The 15,988-nt window shown below is 44.6% G+C and overlaps 1 protein-coding gene across 2 annotated transcripts; it reads right to left on the minus strand.

Moving 5' to 3' along the window:
• Nucleotides 1-84: 84 nt before the first annotated feature.
• On the minus strand, nt 85-13,562 carry ttll4 (tubulin tyrosine ligase-like family, member 4). Of its 2 annotated transcripts, none has more exons than XM_079170569.1 (21): nt 13,448-13,562; nt 11,433-12,723; nt 10,629-11,073; nt 9,917-10,085; nt 9,747-9,823; nt 9,586-9,649; nt 7,746-7,864; nt 7,153-7,263; nt 6,145-6,221; nt 5,849-6,043; nt 5,430-5,512; nt 5,205-5,333; nt 4,869-4,991; nt 4,666-4,764; nt 4,329-4,463; nt 4,101-4,238; nt 3,835-3,931; nt 3,537-3,747; nt 3,046-3,113; nt 2,877-2,947; nt 85-2,618 (listed from the first exon to the last, which is right to left on the minus strand). In XM_079170569.1, the coding sequence occupies exons 2-21, from the start codon at nt 12,060-12,062 to the stop codon at nt 2,429-2,431; spliced, it is 3,231 nt and encodes a 1,076-aa protein (XP_079026695.1). In that variant the 5' UTR covers nt 12,063-12,723; nt 13,448-13,562; the 3' UTR covers nt 85-2,428. The 2 variants fall into 2 exon arrangements, with proteins under 2 accessions (XP_079026695.1, XP_079026694.1); XM_079170568.1 differs by having other exon boundaries at nt 9,917-10,088.
• Nucleotides 13,563-15,988: the final 2,426 nt, after the last annotated feature.

Raw genomic sequence — 15,988 nt, forward strand, 5'->3', positions numbered from 1 at the left:
AATATATAAACGTTTTATATCAGCAAGAAAAAGACCCAATCATGAGATTGTACCACAAATTACTTTTATTTTGAAATAGTCATCCCTTTAAAGAGTACATGTTTACAACTGCCAAGTTAGTAAAAAATATGATCATCTTACTTATAACAACTTCAAACCCAGTGTTGTTATTGAACTGAGTAGAGTTTAGCATTAGTCTCACTAGAATACGTGTGGCTGTAAGAAGGCTTCAGCAGGACTCCAGTACGAATGATTTCACCCCGATCAGAGTTTAATAAACTCGTTAAGTTTTATTCCTCGAGCTTCTAGTTTTTATATCATCGTACATTTCTGTTTTTAAACTTGACCGTTAACGTGACAAAAGCAGTTTGGAGACGTCACCCCGGGCTCTGGGATCTTTTTCTGTCTCAATTTTCTAAAATGTCATCGTCTAGAGGATTAATTAAGTGTTACAAGAGGTACAATGAAATCATGAATAGTCCCAGTCGATGCTTCTGTTCTGTGCCTGGAGTAGCTCCATGAAGAGCATCTTTGACTCTTTGCCTTTGTGCTTCCACGTCACATCCTGTTCTCTGTCTGTATAGATATACATCTATATATATATATATATATACTTATTTCTCCTTCTGTTCCATGTATAATAATGAAGTGTTAATAAAAATTATAAAACTCATCTGTAAACAAGTTAGCTTCCACACTCTTCTGTAACGTCTGACAGCAGGAAGAACTTCTCAAATATAAAACATGGCGTCAGTAGGACTTTGATTGGAGGAGGAGGAGGAAGTAGATGTTTCCACGTGACAGCGTCACCTTTCTCATATACGACCACTTCTGCCTGTCAGGTTATTACAACAACAACATTTGCAACTTCAAGTAGTTTTCTTTTTCTAAAAGCGTCCTCACAGGAGATACTTCAGTCCCGAGGACACAGTGAGAAATCATATCAGGGTTCTTCCTCAAACAGCAAACACAGAACCCTCGTCCCACTCTCAGCGCTCGTGTGTTTAGGAGGTACGTTTGTAGAAACACGTTACGTTTGTGTTAATGAACGAACACAGGATACACTTGGATTTGGCAGCTGACAAGAAGTATTCAATATCATTCTATAACTTGTGTAAAAATCACTCGTCACACAGAAAACAAAAGCCTTTTTTAAAGGTTAAATAAGTTGTAATGAGATTACTTCAGTGGGTTAAACTGCTCTAAGCTTGCTTTGTCTAATGACGTGCATGTCAGACCGAGTGATCCGAGGTCAGTCTTTAAGTATCTCTCACATATTGTAATTCAACACTTCTCTACTTCCACACAAACAAAAGGTATGAGGAATGGGATTGTTGCTCAACTTGTTGCTCAACAGTCTTCTTAAGACCGAACCAACAGCAGTGTTAAGATTTAAGACACTGTGAGAAATCACAGTCGTATAGTGTCATTAGTTACTCTGTAAGGTAGCAAGCGAACGTTGCTCTGTAACGGAGAGTGTGAGGAAGCCCAGTGAGTCTCATTCACAGTTTAAGTTCGGTACCGAGGACCCGCGAGCGCTGACGGGATCCGAGGGTTTCACCGACAACCACGCCGACAACCTCGCTGGCGAGTATTAAAAAGGAGCCGGTGAAGAAACAAAAGTACCATCCATGAGCTTTAATACCTATCTGAAGCCAAACACGGCTCAGTGGATTATAATCCTTTGACACAAAGTTATTTCATTCTGTCTCGATTGGCCGACGCTGCAATGCGACAAAGTTGCGCTACATTTAACGAGCGTGTTCACATGCTAATATAATGCTAATGAGCTAAAAAGGTAATGCTCAAGACACCTGTCGTGTCCGCTCCCTGTTGTTGTATACGCTGCACAATCCCTGCCTGGTTAAGGTCACGTCATGAAGCTAAACTTGAGAAATGAAGCAGAAGCTGGCTGTGATGGGCTGTGGATCTCCAGCATGTTTCAAGTTACTGCAGGACGATTTATTTTAATACCGCACAGAAACCAATGAACGAATGTCTGGCTGCTCAGAATACATTTGAACTTAAGTTGGCATATTATAGATGTTTAGTAAATAGGATGAAAATGAACACTGGTATGTTCTTTTTAAGTGCCTTGCATTGCAGTAATAGAGGTTTACCTCGAGACCAGAAAAGGGTAAACCGCCATGAACTGACGTTTTGATTTGAGCACTAAAAAGAGCAAACAGTTCCTCCATTTTCTGCACAAAAGACCCTTTAGTAGTTAGTGTTGGTACTTCCTTTCAAGACCAAAAATCCACTCCTTTCTACAGTGTTTGTTCAGACCGAGCTTGAAGCTTACAGGTCTGAGCACATTTCTCATCCAGGCTCTGGGAGCTACTGGAGATGAAAGGCCTCCATAAAGTCCTAGACCCTGAGCTTTGTGTCTGTTGTGGGGAACTGAACACGGTGTTGGCAAACCGGAGTCTCAGAGGGAAGCGAAGTGATGGGGCAGCAGGCTCTGGGTGAGGCCGGGCTGGGGGCTCGCACAGGCACTGCTGGCGACGCTGGATCCAGGACTCGGAGAAGCAGTCGGGCTGGAGACGGAAGCCGCCTCCGTGTCTGAGCCGTCGTCGTAGTCATCGTGGTGGGAGCGGTGCTGATGGGTGACCACCACCCTGAGGAGCAGGAGAGATAATCTGTGAGTGTTACTTACTCTGACATCGTGTTTAAGGCCGTTTTAACATTTAATCCGAAACTGAAAGAGACTTTTAATAGCCTTATGTTCAATATTTAGTTCTCTGCATCTGTTAGAGATAAGAAAGCAGTATCGGTGACATCTGGACACCTGACTTTTATATTTATGATGTGTGTGTGTGTGCGTGTGTGCGTGTGTGTGTGTGTGTGCGTGCGTGCGTGCGTGCGTGCGTGCGTACCTTGATCTGGAGGGGCCAATGAGGTTTTGTTTGTGGGACTCAAAACTTGAGATGTAGCTACACTTGGACCACTAGGGAGACACAAAAACACAGAAACAGAAAATAAATATAATTCACATTCATTATTTATTCAGATAAATAAATAAATAAACTCTCCACGGTTGCTCACCATGTGAAGAGGGTCACTGGTGCCCAGATGGACTCCTTTCTCACAGAGAGACGTCAGCAGACTGATACCTGCACGGAGACACAGAATCCACAACATCTGGATTAAATCTGCCAGCTGTTTCAGTGACTTCTCTGTCCTCTTTGTGTTTACTTCCTTCTCGTGTCCATACTGTGAGGAGGAGGAGGAGGAGGAGGAGCTCCTCTGTCTCCTTCAGCTAGGACGGAGATCAAACCTAAATCTCTGCTCGGACGGGGAGCAGCGAGACCCGAACGTTTTTGAGTGAAGCGGCAAGTTTTAAAAGGGTCTAAAACTCTAAACATTACATATTAATAATTAATAATTAACCCACACCAACAATGTTAGATGTGCTTCCTTATGTGCAGCCTTAAAGTAAATACAAACAATCACTGGGGGCTAAAGAAAAAGCAAATCCTTAATAAATCAACGTCATATTATAGTTAAGACGCAGATAACTTATGGAACACACGCACCTTTGGTCCTGTTGCTCCAGTACTTCTGCTCCCACTGGTCCAGCAGGACGTTGAAGTATCTCGGACACTCGAAGAAGCGGAGGTAGCGGGACGACGCCGGCGACGGGAAAATGCGCTCAAACTGTCCGAGACGAGTCAGCTCGTCTTCGCTCTCTGCCAGCACGCGGACGTCCTCTGGAGTCAAGACGTCCAACACCGTAGAGAGGAAGTCCTGACAGAGACACAAGGAGAGAGACTTTTAACATCACATTAAATGCAAATTACTTTACTCTGAGTCAATGTGTTTATGTTCATTTACCTGGTCGGCGTAGTGTTGGGCGAGGTAAAAGGCACGTTTGACCTTCTCATCACAAGACAGATTTGACTTGGTCCTCTCCCTGGTTCCCACACACAGACTACACACACACACACACACACACACACACAGTGTTGATTCAACTGGAGGCCGCAGTTTGAGTTGAATAATACAGAAAGTTGTTTCTAAATTGTGACCAGAATGAAGAAATGTCCCGTAGAGTCACAGGACCCTTGTGTAGCCTGTGAGGTGTAGTACCGCCTCCCTACCTGCTGGTGGAGCTGGAGGCGCTACTGCAGGAGGCGACCACGTCTTCTTTTTGGGGAATACGGAAGCCTGCCAGGTTCAGGAGGTCTCTGATCATCTGACCTTTAACTGCAACATCCAGCGCTGTGTTGGAATGGAGGCTGGACAAGAAACAATTCCAAAATGTCATTTAAAAACCAGTGTGTGTGCATGTGTGCATGAGTGCGTGTGTGTATGTGTGTGTGTGATACCTTGGTGATATGTTAACCTCCAGGATCCAGGGTTTGAGCTTCTCATCCAGCATGATGTCAAAGCCGAACAGCTCGTGGCAGCTGTAAGGTGTCCGAACGTGCATCTTCAGCAGACTGTTGACGTACGGTTCTGACCTGACAACAGACACGCAGCACAAAATTTTACAATCATTTTATTTAGTTTTTAAAATCCCTTCGCTAACTGAGTCTCGAGTCATTCACCACTTCAGCTCCAGCGTGTCACAGACTTTCCTGAGACTCTCCTCCTCTACACCCAGAATTAAAAAAAAGATTCCCCTGAGTTTTGTGAGTGAGTGTAGCGAACGGGCAGACTTACCCAATGATGGTTTTGATCACAATGTCTTTAATCTTCTCCCAGATCAGAGTGGTGTTGACTCCCTTAGAACCAAGATACTGCCACAAGGCCTTCAAAGCCCTGGAAACACACACACACACACATGCTGGTTGGAGTTTATGAACACGTGCACACATAAGACTAACAAAGACGTGTCGAGTTTCACTTTTTCAAAACATACAAACCATTTGTGTCCCTGACAGGCCTTGTCGTCGCTGTTCGCCTGGTACTCAGAGTTCTTCTTGTTGACGCTGTAGTTGGTCAGATGCATGAACTTGTTCCCCAGAGTCTTCATGGAAGACGAATACCTGAAGAAGAGAAACACAAACGTGGAGTTAAATCAAATCATACGCAGACATCTTACTCAAAGCGTCACCGATCAGCCATATTGATTTGTATACACACACATTACTAGATTCCGTTACTTTTTCCTGTAATTACAACGCATTATGTTCCATTATACATGAACTACTCTACAGTGTTTGGCCTCGTCACTGTGGTGGATGGGAGGAAAAACTGACTTGCAGCTGGCGAATCGAACCAGTCCGTCCGAGAAGATGTAGATCCGGAGCGGGTCGTAGCAGGACACGTAGACGTAGATCCGCAGGTCAAACTTGTTGCCGCTGATGAGGTAGGGCTTGTGAAGGTACCTGAAAACAAATGAAGAAGTTTGATCTAGCTTCTGGAAAATGGTCACTTGCACTACCAAGTTTTAAACCATCTGCGGTCTATTCTGGTCTACTTACTTCTGGACCAGTAGTGGTCTCTTGCGGGGCATCTGGCTCCATCTGTGGATGACCTGGATACCGATTCCTCTGGCTGAAGCAGGCTGTTAACCAAAACAGAACTTCCTCAAACTTCAACATAACGTCTTCAGCATTCATGATCTGGTTGACTCATTTGGAACATTCATTATTTACCAAACAACTAACTTGTTTCACCTTTTACAGCAATTAAAGCCAATCATCATTAGACAGAACTAACAACTATCCAGCAACTGAAACCAAAAAATGAAATATTGCAAAAATCTGACTTCCTGTCCAGGATGTGATTGAATACACGATGTCAATGTGTTTGCCCCTTTGTTTAGAGACTGCTTTGCCTCCACAGCTTTGGCACAGTCACGAGGAAAGTGACACAATGATTATCTACAAGCAGAACGTACGGGTTTGATGATCCACTTCTGCCTGGAGCCGCCGTCCTCCCAGGCCTTGCGTAGCAGCTTCATGTCCTGAGGAAGGACGAAGGTGCGGGGGAAGAAGCTGAACTCCTGTTTGCCGAAGCGAACCTGCATCTTGGACAGGTTCCTCCACAGCCGGTCCTTTCTGCCGATCTGAAAGGTTCCCGGGAAGTGGTTCAACTAGGACAGAAGGAAAAAAATACAGCCGAGATAAGTGCAATTCTTGTCAAGAAACCTAAAAAAAGCTGGTTGATGTATTCTTCGTCTCTACGGTCTCTCACCTTCTGGTGCTCTCCGAGTGCCTTGAAGCACGGAGACTTCATGTGGTGTCCCCAGCAGCCCAACCAGTCGTGGCTTTCTACATGAACAACAGAGCGAAACACGGATCTTAAATCACCCAGAACAAACGCTACAATCATTTGTAAATGTTTTGAACAAATATACAACCACATCTGTTCTAAGAGGCATCACGCATGAAAATCAGTCACTGTGCAAGACACAAAATATGTACAACAACGTGCAAATGTATACACACAACAAAATTCATAATACACATGGTCAACAGCTCCGATCGATCAGCCACCCGACGTTATCAGCTGATATCCGTGCTGGATGGTTTGATCGGTGGTCTCTATAAAGGACGATCAGATGCAAACAAGCAAGACAGTTTCTGTAAACGCTGCTAAAATGGACTTCTACAGAGTAGTGACTTGTGTCTCTAAATCCCCTTTTACACAGCGTGTTCAAGGCGAGACTGTTGCGCCGTTATTTCAGAATAGTTAAATAAGTAAATAATGCTACGGGATAAATAGAAGGCTTCAAATAGACCTCTTTATATCCACAGCAGCAGCAACGATCTGTGGACGAGAGCGGGACGACTACCAGCAGAGGATGAGACGGACCAGTGACACACACAACAGTGTCAGACACCATCAGACGAGCTTTGACATGGAAGCCTCAAGTGAAGAGGAAACGTACACCTGGTGATCTCCAGGTAGACATCGAGACACAGCCGGTATCAGAGAAGCCTCGAGGTCCCTTGCGGACGGCCTATAATCCACGCTGAGGGCGTCAGGCTCGAGTAAGTGACGGGAATAGATCCTGTGATACTGCTTCCAACAATCAATGATCAGCCCCAAAAAGTCCTTATCTCCTAATCTGAATTATAAGACGTTCAAACACCCACACCTCTGAAAAACAATTAGCTTAAATGATTCAACCCACAGAGACTGTGTTTACCGCTGGACGTTTAGCAGACATCATGTGTTAACCACGTGTTAACGACTTACTCTTGGTGACTTTGAAGTGCGACCTGCCGATGGTGTGCTTGACGATATTTGGGGTGACGGAGCTTATCTTCCATTTCAACAGTCGTCTTTGTTCCGCTGGCAGCAGTTCCACTGTGGAGCGCACACAACACAAAAGTTTGATTTATCTCAGAAACACGTTTTTTTTTAGGAACAAACATCCAAATTGCAAATATGGAAATAGTTTACCGCATCTACCGAAAATGATAGATATGTTGGTATAAAGATGTTTACTGCTCAGTTAAATAATTTAATACAATAACAATCATATTTGAAATATGATATGACACAACACTCTTAACCTACTGCCTTTTGCCAACTCAAACACATTCACTGAAATTTGACAACAGAGAAAGCTCTCATGAACTCAGTGTGATGATTGTTGAAGGTTCTAGCTGAATAAAAGGTTTGGTAACTGGTGTATTTTCACGTCATTTTGGGATTGTTAAAAGACTTTCTCTCTGTTTTTTTCTGTGCTTGGGCTTCCCATCTTCTATCATGACCTCCGGTCACTGAGAGCTCCCCCCCCCCCCCCCGCCTACTGTTAAAGCTGCAGTCCGGCTCAGACAACAGACCTTTCTCATCGGCGGTGCTGAAGTAGAGCGTCGGAGCGACGAAGGCGAACAAGCTGGGAACCAAAGCCGGTCTCTCCTCTCGATCATCTTCGGCCCCCAATGACATCGGCTCCTCGACACTGAGAGGAAGCAAACAAATTTAACGTGGACGTCCACATACATGAGCCATACGTCATAACGGTACGATGCTTATATCAAAAGGGAGAGAGTCGCATGTGATGGTCAGACTGTGTTTGAAAAACGACAAAACATTTTAAAGCATTTTTAGCCGTAACATTCTCATTGAAGAGCTTCCATTTAAAGAAATACATCAAACCACATCGTCTGAGAAATGTGTCAGAAAGCGACGTCTTACAACTGTTGTAGGTCACGAAGCACAAACGCATTACTTTCTATATTTTGCATTTAAACTAAATCTACGATGACTGTATCTGCCCCGTCAGCGCCACAGCTCTGATTACCTCGTCACCATTAAAACGAGCAAATTGCTCGCGACCAATTTAAAAAGCAATGCAGCTCGAGTTACGTTGGCTGGATTTCTAACTGAAGGAAGTCGGCCTTCCAGACGGCGGTCTAGTTTGTAACGCGAGTCGAGCGCCGGCCGTTTTGCACTTTGCGCCAGTAACACGATGCTTGTGTGAATGTGGGGTCAGCGGAGAGCACACGTACATTTTGACACGGAGTCAACACGCGTAAAGGAGGCCTTCTAGAAGGAGACTTTCTGCTATGCCTAACATTTATGTTCCCACAAATCTTAATAAACCATTTAGCCAGCGGAGAGACAAAGATCAACTAAATAACAAGATGAGAGCAGGAACGTGTTTTTTACTCAAAAAAGCAGTTGCAAATTAAGTCCAACATTTCAAAATAATGCTACTGTTCACATCTGATTAACAGAAAATAATGAGAATTTACACCTGAAATACTAAAGAGAGCCACTCACATGACGGTCATATAGGAAGGAAGGATGGATGAACAGCTGGATGGAGGAACGGGCTGATGTTAACCTGCTGCAGACCTGACAGGCACGCATTGGCATTGCAGCTGGACTACGGCTAACTTAACACTATACTAGACACGAAGGAGCTATAGCTTTCAGGAAAGGGTGGGGAGGTGGTGGGGTGTATGTAAATGAACACAAACAAATCAGCTGGTTGGGTTGGGGGGGGGGGGGGGGGGACAATAGCGGCCCCTATCCAGGCTGTTTTAACAGAGAATCAGCTCCGAGTCTTTGGTCCGGGAGTTCTATTGTTGAGGCGATCATAGAGGAGAACAACGTGACGCACAATGCAGCAGACCTTTCCACCACGCTCTGCTGCTTTCGGCCTCCTCTAACAATTGCCATGAGAGAGAATGAGGGGGAGAGAGAGAGAGAGAGAGAGAGAGAGAGAGAGAGCGATAAAGAGTTCACAGCTTCTGATGACTTTATTTATTCCGTGTTAGCAGATCAATGAGACACTGGGTTTGGATGTTGGGCGCTCCAAGGAAGAGGACACGGACTCAAGTTTGGTTTTTTGAAGTGCACACCATAAGGAGTATAAAGAAAGAAAATAAACTTGTGTTGCATTTCATTTGATCTGCCCACCAGTTCTTTTTACAGCCATAGTGAAAAAGGCAGAGAGGCTTGAAAGACACTCGTAGATGTAATTCATAAATTCATATAGAAAGTAGGAGATCTGAACGGCTGCCGACAGCTTCACTTGTTGCACGAGAGGAGAAGACGTGACTAAGCGTGTCGGCGGGAAGACTTCTCAGAGCGAGTGAGGATTCACGCGTTTGTAGAAAAAGATTATTCATCCGCTCTGTGAGAAATGTACATGATCGACAAAGTGCATCTTACCCAGAAAGGGGAGCGATGGACGCTGTGGATGAGGTGCCATCGATGGATGAACAGTCTGAATCATCTGAAGACAACAGAGGAACAAAGATCAGATGTTTACTAAAGGCAGCTTAAGTACTCAGAGTGTGTGTGTGTGTGTGTGTGTGTGTACTTTAACTTACCGTCATCACTACATGCATTTTCCAGCTCATCGGGCAGCTCCTCCTCAACTCCATCCACCTGCATAACACAATCGTGGCTGGAATAAAAAAAAACAACACAAGGTGAAATATTCAGAGCGAGAATTAGAAAGAACGAGATCTATTTATTGAAGCAATTAGCGGTTACTCACCCAGACAGCTGAGTCTCCCCAACCAGACAGTCCTCTGTCGGCGAGGGCGAGGAAGGGAATGGAGGCGAAGCGGACCCGGAGGCCTGCTGGTCCTGCCTGGTGAGGTGGAAGGCCGAGATCTGAGTGGTCACGGAGCCCAAAGAGGGTCCTGCAGGACTGGAGGCCGCAGCTACTGAGGAAACACATCCACACGGTGTCTTAACGGACCATTCACGGTTTCACCTTAGGGCTCAAACTCAAGCTTCATCGGGACTGTGTGGGAGCGGTTTGATCATAGTAGTAAGCCAAGTAAGAAGATGTGTTCTCGGGGCCTTTTAAAGAGACAAAAGGCCACTCTTCACACACATCGTGGCCATGCTTTCTGAAACAAAGCTCAAACAATTAAAGCTCTGCAGAAGCACATGTGCCTCAGGACTGAAAATCAACTTACATGTTGGCTTTCTGTTAGATCTTTTCTGCTGTGACAAAAACACAAACGAAAGCAAAACTGCCATTATATATTGTTGTTAGTTAATGCTACGATATTCACAATAAACACAACACAGCTTTGACCCTGATCATAATGGCAGTATTACTAGAACTCCCTGTACTGTATTTCTGGAAGACGTACGTTTGAGGTCCTTGAATCTGCATATTCAATAACCAGACCATCCGTTCTCTTGTCCTGGGTTCACCACCGTATGTGTCACAGTCAAACGATCGTTCTGATTACCTGCGGTGGCATCCGGCGGTGTGGCACTGACATTGGCACTGAGCACAGTTGGAGGGCGGCCGTCTGGACATGGACTGGCTTCTGGAAGACTGACTCTTCTGCATGTGGACACGGTGCTTCCTGGTGGACACTGACTTTCTGGGCCCTTCTTGTTCAGGTCTAGTGGTGCTATGGTTATGGGTTTGCCGTTTGTAGTTGCTGCCGGCGGACCCTCTCTCACCACCAAATGATTGTTTGAAGCAGTCATTGTTGTGCAACTGTTTTGTGCCGGGCTGCATTTTGGTGCTTTGGCTGATTGGCTCCTCCTTGTAGCTGCCGTTTCTCTTGTTGTGCTTCTTATCTCGGCGCTGGAGGCGTCCGTCCTCTGTGGCGCCCCCTGGTGGTCACACAAAGTAAGGCACAGAGGACGCACCGATGGCAAGCAGGAAGAGTCTCCTGCTTCAGGCTGAGGAGACAAAACGAGGAAAGGTCACATGTGGAGGAGGCGGTGGTAAGTGGACTTAGAGCAAGTTAAATGTAAAGGATTCTGGAACTCCGTAAAAGGCCTGGTATTTGTGATTTGTAAACAATTGTGGCCAAGGTTCATACTAACCAGTGTCAGTGTTCTCTGGTGGACAAACTATGTTGTGGTGACACTTGCCTCTGACAAAGTTTGGCATTTCTGTGCTGCAATCTATTACAGGCCGTCATATACACCGATAATACCGAAACATAGGGTGGGCTGGCCGGTTTATCCGTCTAGCTCTACATGAAACCATCATTTGTCACTGTAGTAATTGTGACAAAAACATATCCAACACTCACCATCAACGTGTTAGCTTTTTGCAGAGCGGGCTGCCCTTTGATGAACAGGTCTTGAAAACAAACTGAAGGAAGAATCTGCCGTCCCAGCTGCACGTCAGCTGTGGCCGCCCGACGTCTGCCGCTTCCGGGCTGCGAGGTTTGGAGCGACGCACCTTTCTGCATGCTACCCGTCGGCTGGACATTAATCCCAATCTGACGTTCCTCCTTGGGGATGGAAGAAGGGGCACTGGGTTCTGTGAGGCCGCTAGCAGCCTGCTTCAGTACCCGGTGTGGTGGGTTTTGAATCCCATTAAGTGGTTGTGGCAGGTTTGGAGACCCATCTGGCACTGAGGTGAATTGGCTCTGGGCGTTGGTTTTATTTCTGTACCCATTCTCCTCCACAGAAAAAACAGATGGGGCCACTGTTGTCTGCCTCAAGGGGGAAGCAGACGAGGCAACATCTGAGGACAGAGGAGGTTTGGCTTGATCCTTTCTCCTGGACAGCTCTAGAGAAGTCGGACTAAAAGGCACTTTAGTGGCCACAACTGTCTCGGCACGCGCACTGACAGAGGTTGTAGTAGTGGGACTATCTGCGTTGGAACAAGGCCGGAGCTTCGCCCCATCCCAGGGGGAGGACTGGTTGGTGGGCATGGCACCGCTCAATGAAGCTGTGGTTGTTTCTAAAGGGCTACGTTTAGGGGCAGAGGTCTTGAGGTGGAGATTAATAGACAGGATAGGAGTAACAGTCGCGAAAACACCAAAGCCTGACGTGGAGGAAGGTTCTCTTCCCTAAAAGACCCCCCCCTCCTCCCTCCTCCCTCCTGGTCCTCCTAGTAGCTCCCCTCTGCTTCTTCTGTAGGAATGACTTTGTCAGCTCCAGTGGAATAGAGTTGAAAATTGGCTATTGGTCACTGTACAAGTTCTTGATAAGTCCCGACCGACAGTAAACATAACTGCCGCCACAGATGCAGTGACAGCAGTACAACTACTTGGGCCTAGACCTTGAGGCTCAGACCGGCAGGCACGTAAGGGTTTTTTCTCCTGAGGCAAAGTGATTCCTTCTCTAACTAACAGTCAACCTCAAGAGTCTGTCATAAGACCCGAGGACGAGTCAAGGAGTCTCGAGGACATCGCTGATGCAGTTTAACCCTTCCTCTTCTGAACAACTCTGGGGATGAAATGGAAGCTTCGGGACGCCCAAGACTTGGCTCACAACGAGGTGTCGGGTCGTAGGGGAGAAAGTGGCCTCCTCGGAGTTCTCATATCTTCCTCAGTTGATCCACAGGAGGCAATAAACCAACAACTTTGACCCCTGAAAGAGTGCAAGAAGAGAAGCGGAGTCAGTCTGAGAGAATCTAGCCCTCTAATAACAGGCATTCATTAGAAGACCAAGCAGTAATCCCTTGTAGGGAAAGAAAGTCACACAAAATCGAAAGATATATTGAAATTACTTCGGTAAACTCATTTTGAGTTATATTTCAATAGTATTAGGAAGTGCTGTGTGTCTCAATTAGCCTGTGATGCTCAAAAGTAATATTTTTAATAATAATAACTTTGACTAATTACATAACTTTCACTTTACAAGCCCCCCCTTTGAACAATAGCTACTGAGCTAAACTACACTAATAATGTTTAACACCTTGGCTTCTGCCAATTTAATGGCATTTCTTTAACAAACTCGTACTTAACAGTCACAGCAGGTGTGCAAAGTTGTTGTGAGTGATATTAAAAAAGATACTCCATCATTGAAATCACAGCTATGTGAGCTAGCTATGTGTGTATAACTAAAGCAAGACATACTACGTAACGTTACTTTATATTTACAGATGTTGCCAGTGGTTTGTTATCAGTAATTAAAGCAACGTTAGTTTCACACGTGTGCGCGTGCTGCCATGACACGCCGCTTCACTCTTAGCTTACGGTTAGCTTAGCAAAAAACGACCAGTACAACCCCAACTGCCACTGGGTGTTTCCAAGACTACCCCGGTGGTAACAATAAAACACAGGCTTATACACAGAAATATATTCACTCCTACTTCGCCACACGTAATGTGTTTAACATGTTGTTCCGTCGGCCTGTCGAGGGTTGAGGTTCTTGTGTTGAAGTAACGTTAGCTAACGTTAGCTAGCTGAAAAAGTCCGAGAGAAACATCACGACCGAAGATCGTCTGTTGAGACAAGAGCCACACTCTCCGCCTCACTTCCGGGTTAGCTTTTGAATCAGCGCTCCCTCCGCTGGTCAACAACACCAACATTCAGCAAAAGTTTTTAATATATGTATTTTGTTAAATAGCTACATAATAACAACAGTAACAACGAATAAATAATAAAATACTGAATTAATACCTAATTATGTATGCGTTTTGTTTTAAATAGTTTATTTTACTTATTGTGAATGATTTATTTATGACTTTAAATAATTTGACATCTTGCATATTGATGTAGACAGGTAGTACTTGGTGTTGTATCACTTGCATTCACCATTTGCTGCTTTTATAATGGCATTTGGCTTATTTTTTCTTTGTCTACAATCTAACTTTTTAGAAATAGTTTTTAATACAGAAACAAATGCACACTTGTGTATTTAAAAAAATATGAAATCAATGTAGAGTGCACAACTTGGACTGGCCCCAGAGTGTATAATGGATCTCCAAACACTCTGCCTGAACGTGGTCTGAGATCATAGTCAGCTGCTGTTCCCAGGTCCTGTTTTTTGGCTAGAGGGGTAGACACACAAGTAAAGAGATGTTAGTGAATAATACAAGATAGATGACGTCAAAAGAAAATCTACTGATAATAAAATAAAGAGAGGTTAGAATAAATATAGAGATGCTAATAGGGAGACAGCATTACTGTAGTCTATAAATAACAACATAAAAATATAATAAATGAGATGGTGGTGATAAGTAGAATACGTCATTGTAATTTAGTCCAAGCATTCAAATTGCACATAATGTTCCTTAGTTGTTTGGAATATCAAATAAATAAATAAATAAGATAATATAAGTAAAAAAAAAAGTTTTGTTCGTTTCATTAAATGCAATTGCTGTGATATGCTGTTATATATATATATATACACATGTATATATAACTGTTGTAAGGAAAATGAGAAGCGCATCTGAGAACACAACAGTCACCGCGTAGGCATATAGCTTCATTTCTAAAATTTGCGCTGCAAAGAAACCTTTGTTTTGTGCACTAAAACTCTTCTGTTAGTCCGTTACCCTCATTTCCTTGCTGAGGACCAGACGGGCTTGTAGAACACACATCTCACCACTGGAGGGCTCACTGGAGGGAAGGCCTTCAACAGCAAACCTCTGTCACCTTCCTGCCTTCGCTCATGTCCTCTCCTCCCTTCTGTCTCCACTGGTTTTCTTCACTTTTTACTCTTCTTGAGTCCCATTTTTAAAAATCTTCTCCTCTACATATTTGCCTTCCCTGCCTCCTCACTCTCATCCTTTCCTTTCTCTTTTTGTCTTGTTCCCCTCTTCCTCTGGGCCTCTCTTTTCCTCTTCCCTCCTCTTCTCTCTTCCTTCCTTCCATTCCTCTCTTCATCCCTTCCTTCTTGCTTTTCCTCTCATTCTTCACTCACTTTACTCTTTCCTTCCCACTCTCTAGTCCTCCCTCCTTTCTCTCCTCTGTACTTTTCCTCACTCTTTCCCTTCCTTACCGTCTTTTCTTTCTTTCATCCTGTTCCATCCACTTGACTTTTCTCTTTCTTTCTCTCCTACTTTCCTATTTTCTGCCTGATTATCTCATTTGCACTCTCCCTGTTTTCTTTCCTCTCTCTTCCCTCTTGCTCTGCTCCTTCTCACCCCTCTTCACCTTTCTTTCCTCTTTTTGTTTTCTTTTAATATCCTCCTTTCTTATTTCATGCCTGTCCATCTCTTGTTTTGTTTTTTAACCCTCTCCCTTCCTATTCCATTCCCTCATATCATTCCTCTGCTGCTTCCTTCTCTCTTCCCATCATTCTCCCACCCATCCTTTGCTCCTTTTGGACTCTTCCCCTTTTCATATCCTCCCCTCTATCCCACTGGCATGTCAGAGCTTGCAGACAGAGAGAGAGAGAGAGAGAGAGAGAGAGAGAGAGAGAGACTAGGAGACTAGGAGAGAGCGAGCAGACTGAAGCTGAGCAGTGAGCGGGTTGAGCAGCAGGACTACTTCTGTCAGAGCTGCAGGACGTTCCAGTCTCAAGTGCCACTGAGAGCAAAGAGTCTGCAGGACCAGCTGGTTGTCCCAGAAGAAAGAAGATAAGAAGCAGGATCTGTCCTCTGAGTCTCGTTTGTGAGGACAACCTTTTCTGACTCCAGGATGATCTATCACCTTCCAAACCAACACAGAGCCTGAAGCTGCTCCGTCTGGCTCGGTTGAAATAATAAATCTTTCCTCCGAAAGACGAATAAAGAAGAAGAAGAAGAAGAAGAGGAGGAGGAGGGGGAGGAAGAGTCAGTCTATCAACAAAACACAAGAACAATTGAAAAAGTCTGAATTGGAGTCTTTGGGGACTATTGGATGTATCGTACCCTCTGAAAACCAGAAGAAAAGAAGAAAAAGTGACGTGAGAAAAGAAGGAAAAG

Source organism: Pholis gunnellus (genome assembly GCF_910591455.1).
Source record: "Pholis gunnellus genome assembly, chromosome: 12".
NCBI lineage: Eukaryota > Metazoa > Chordata > Actinopteri > Perciformes > Pholidae > Pholis > Pholis gunnellus.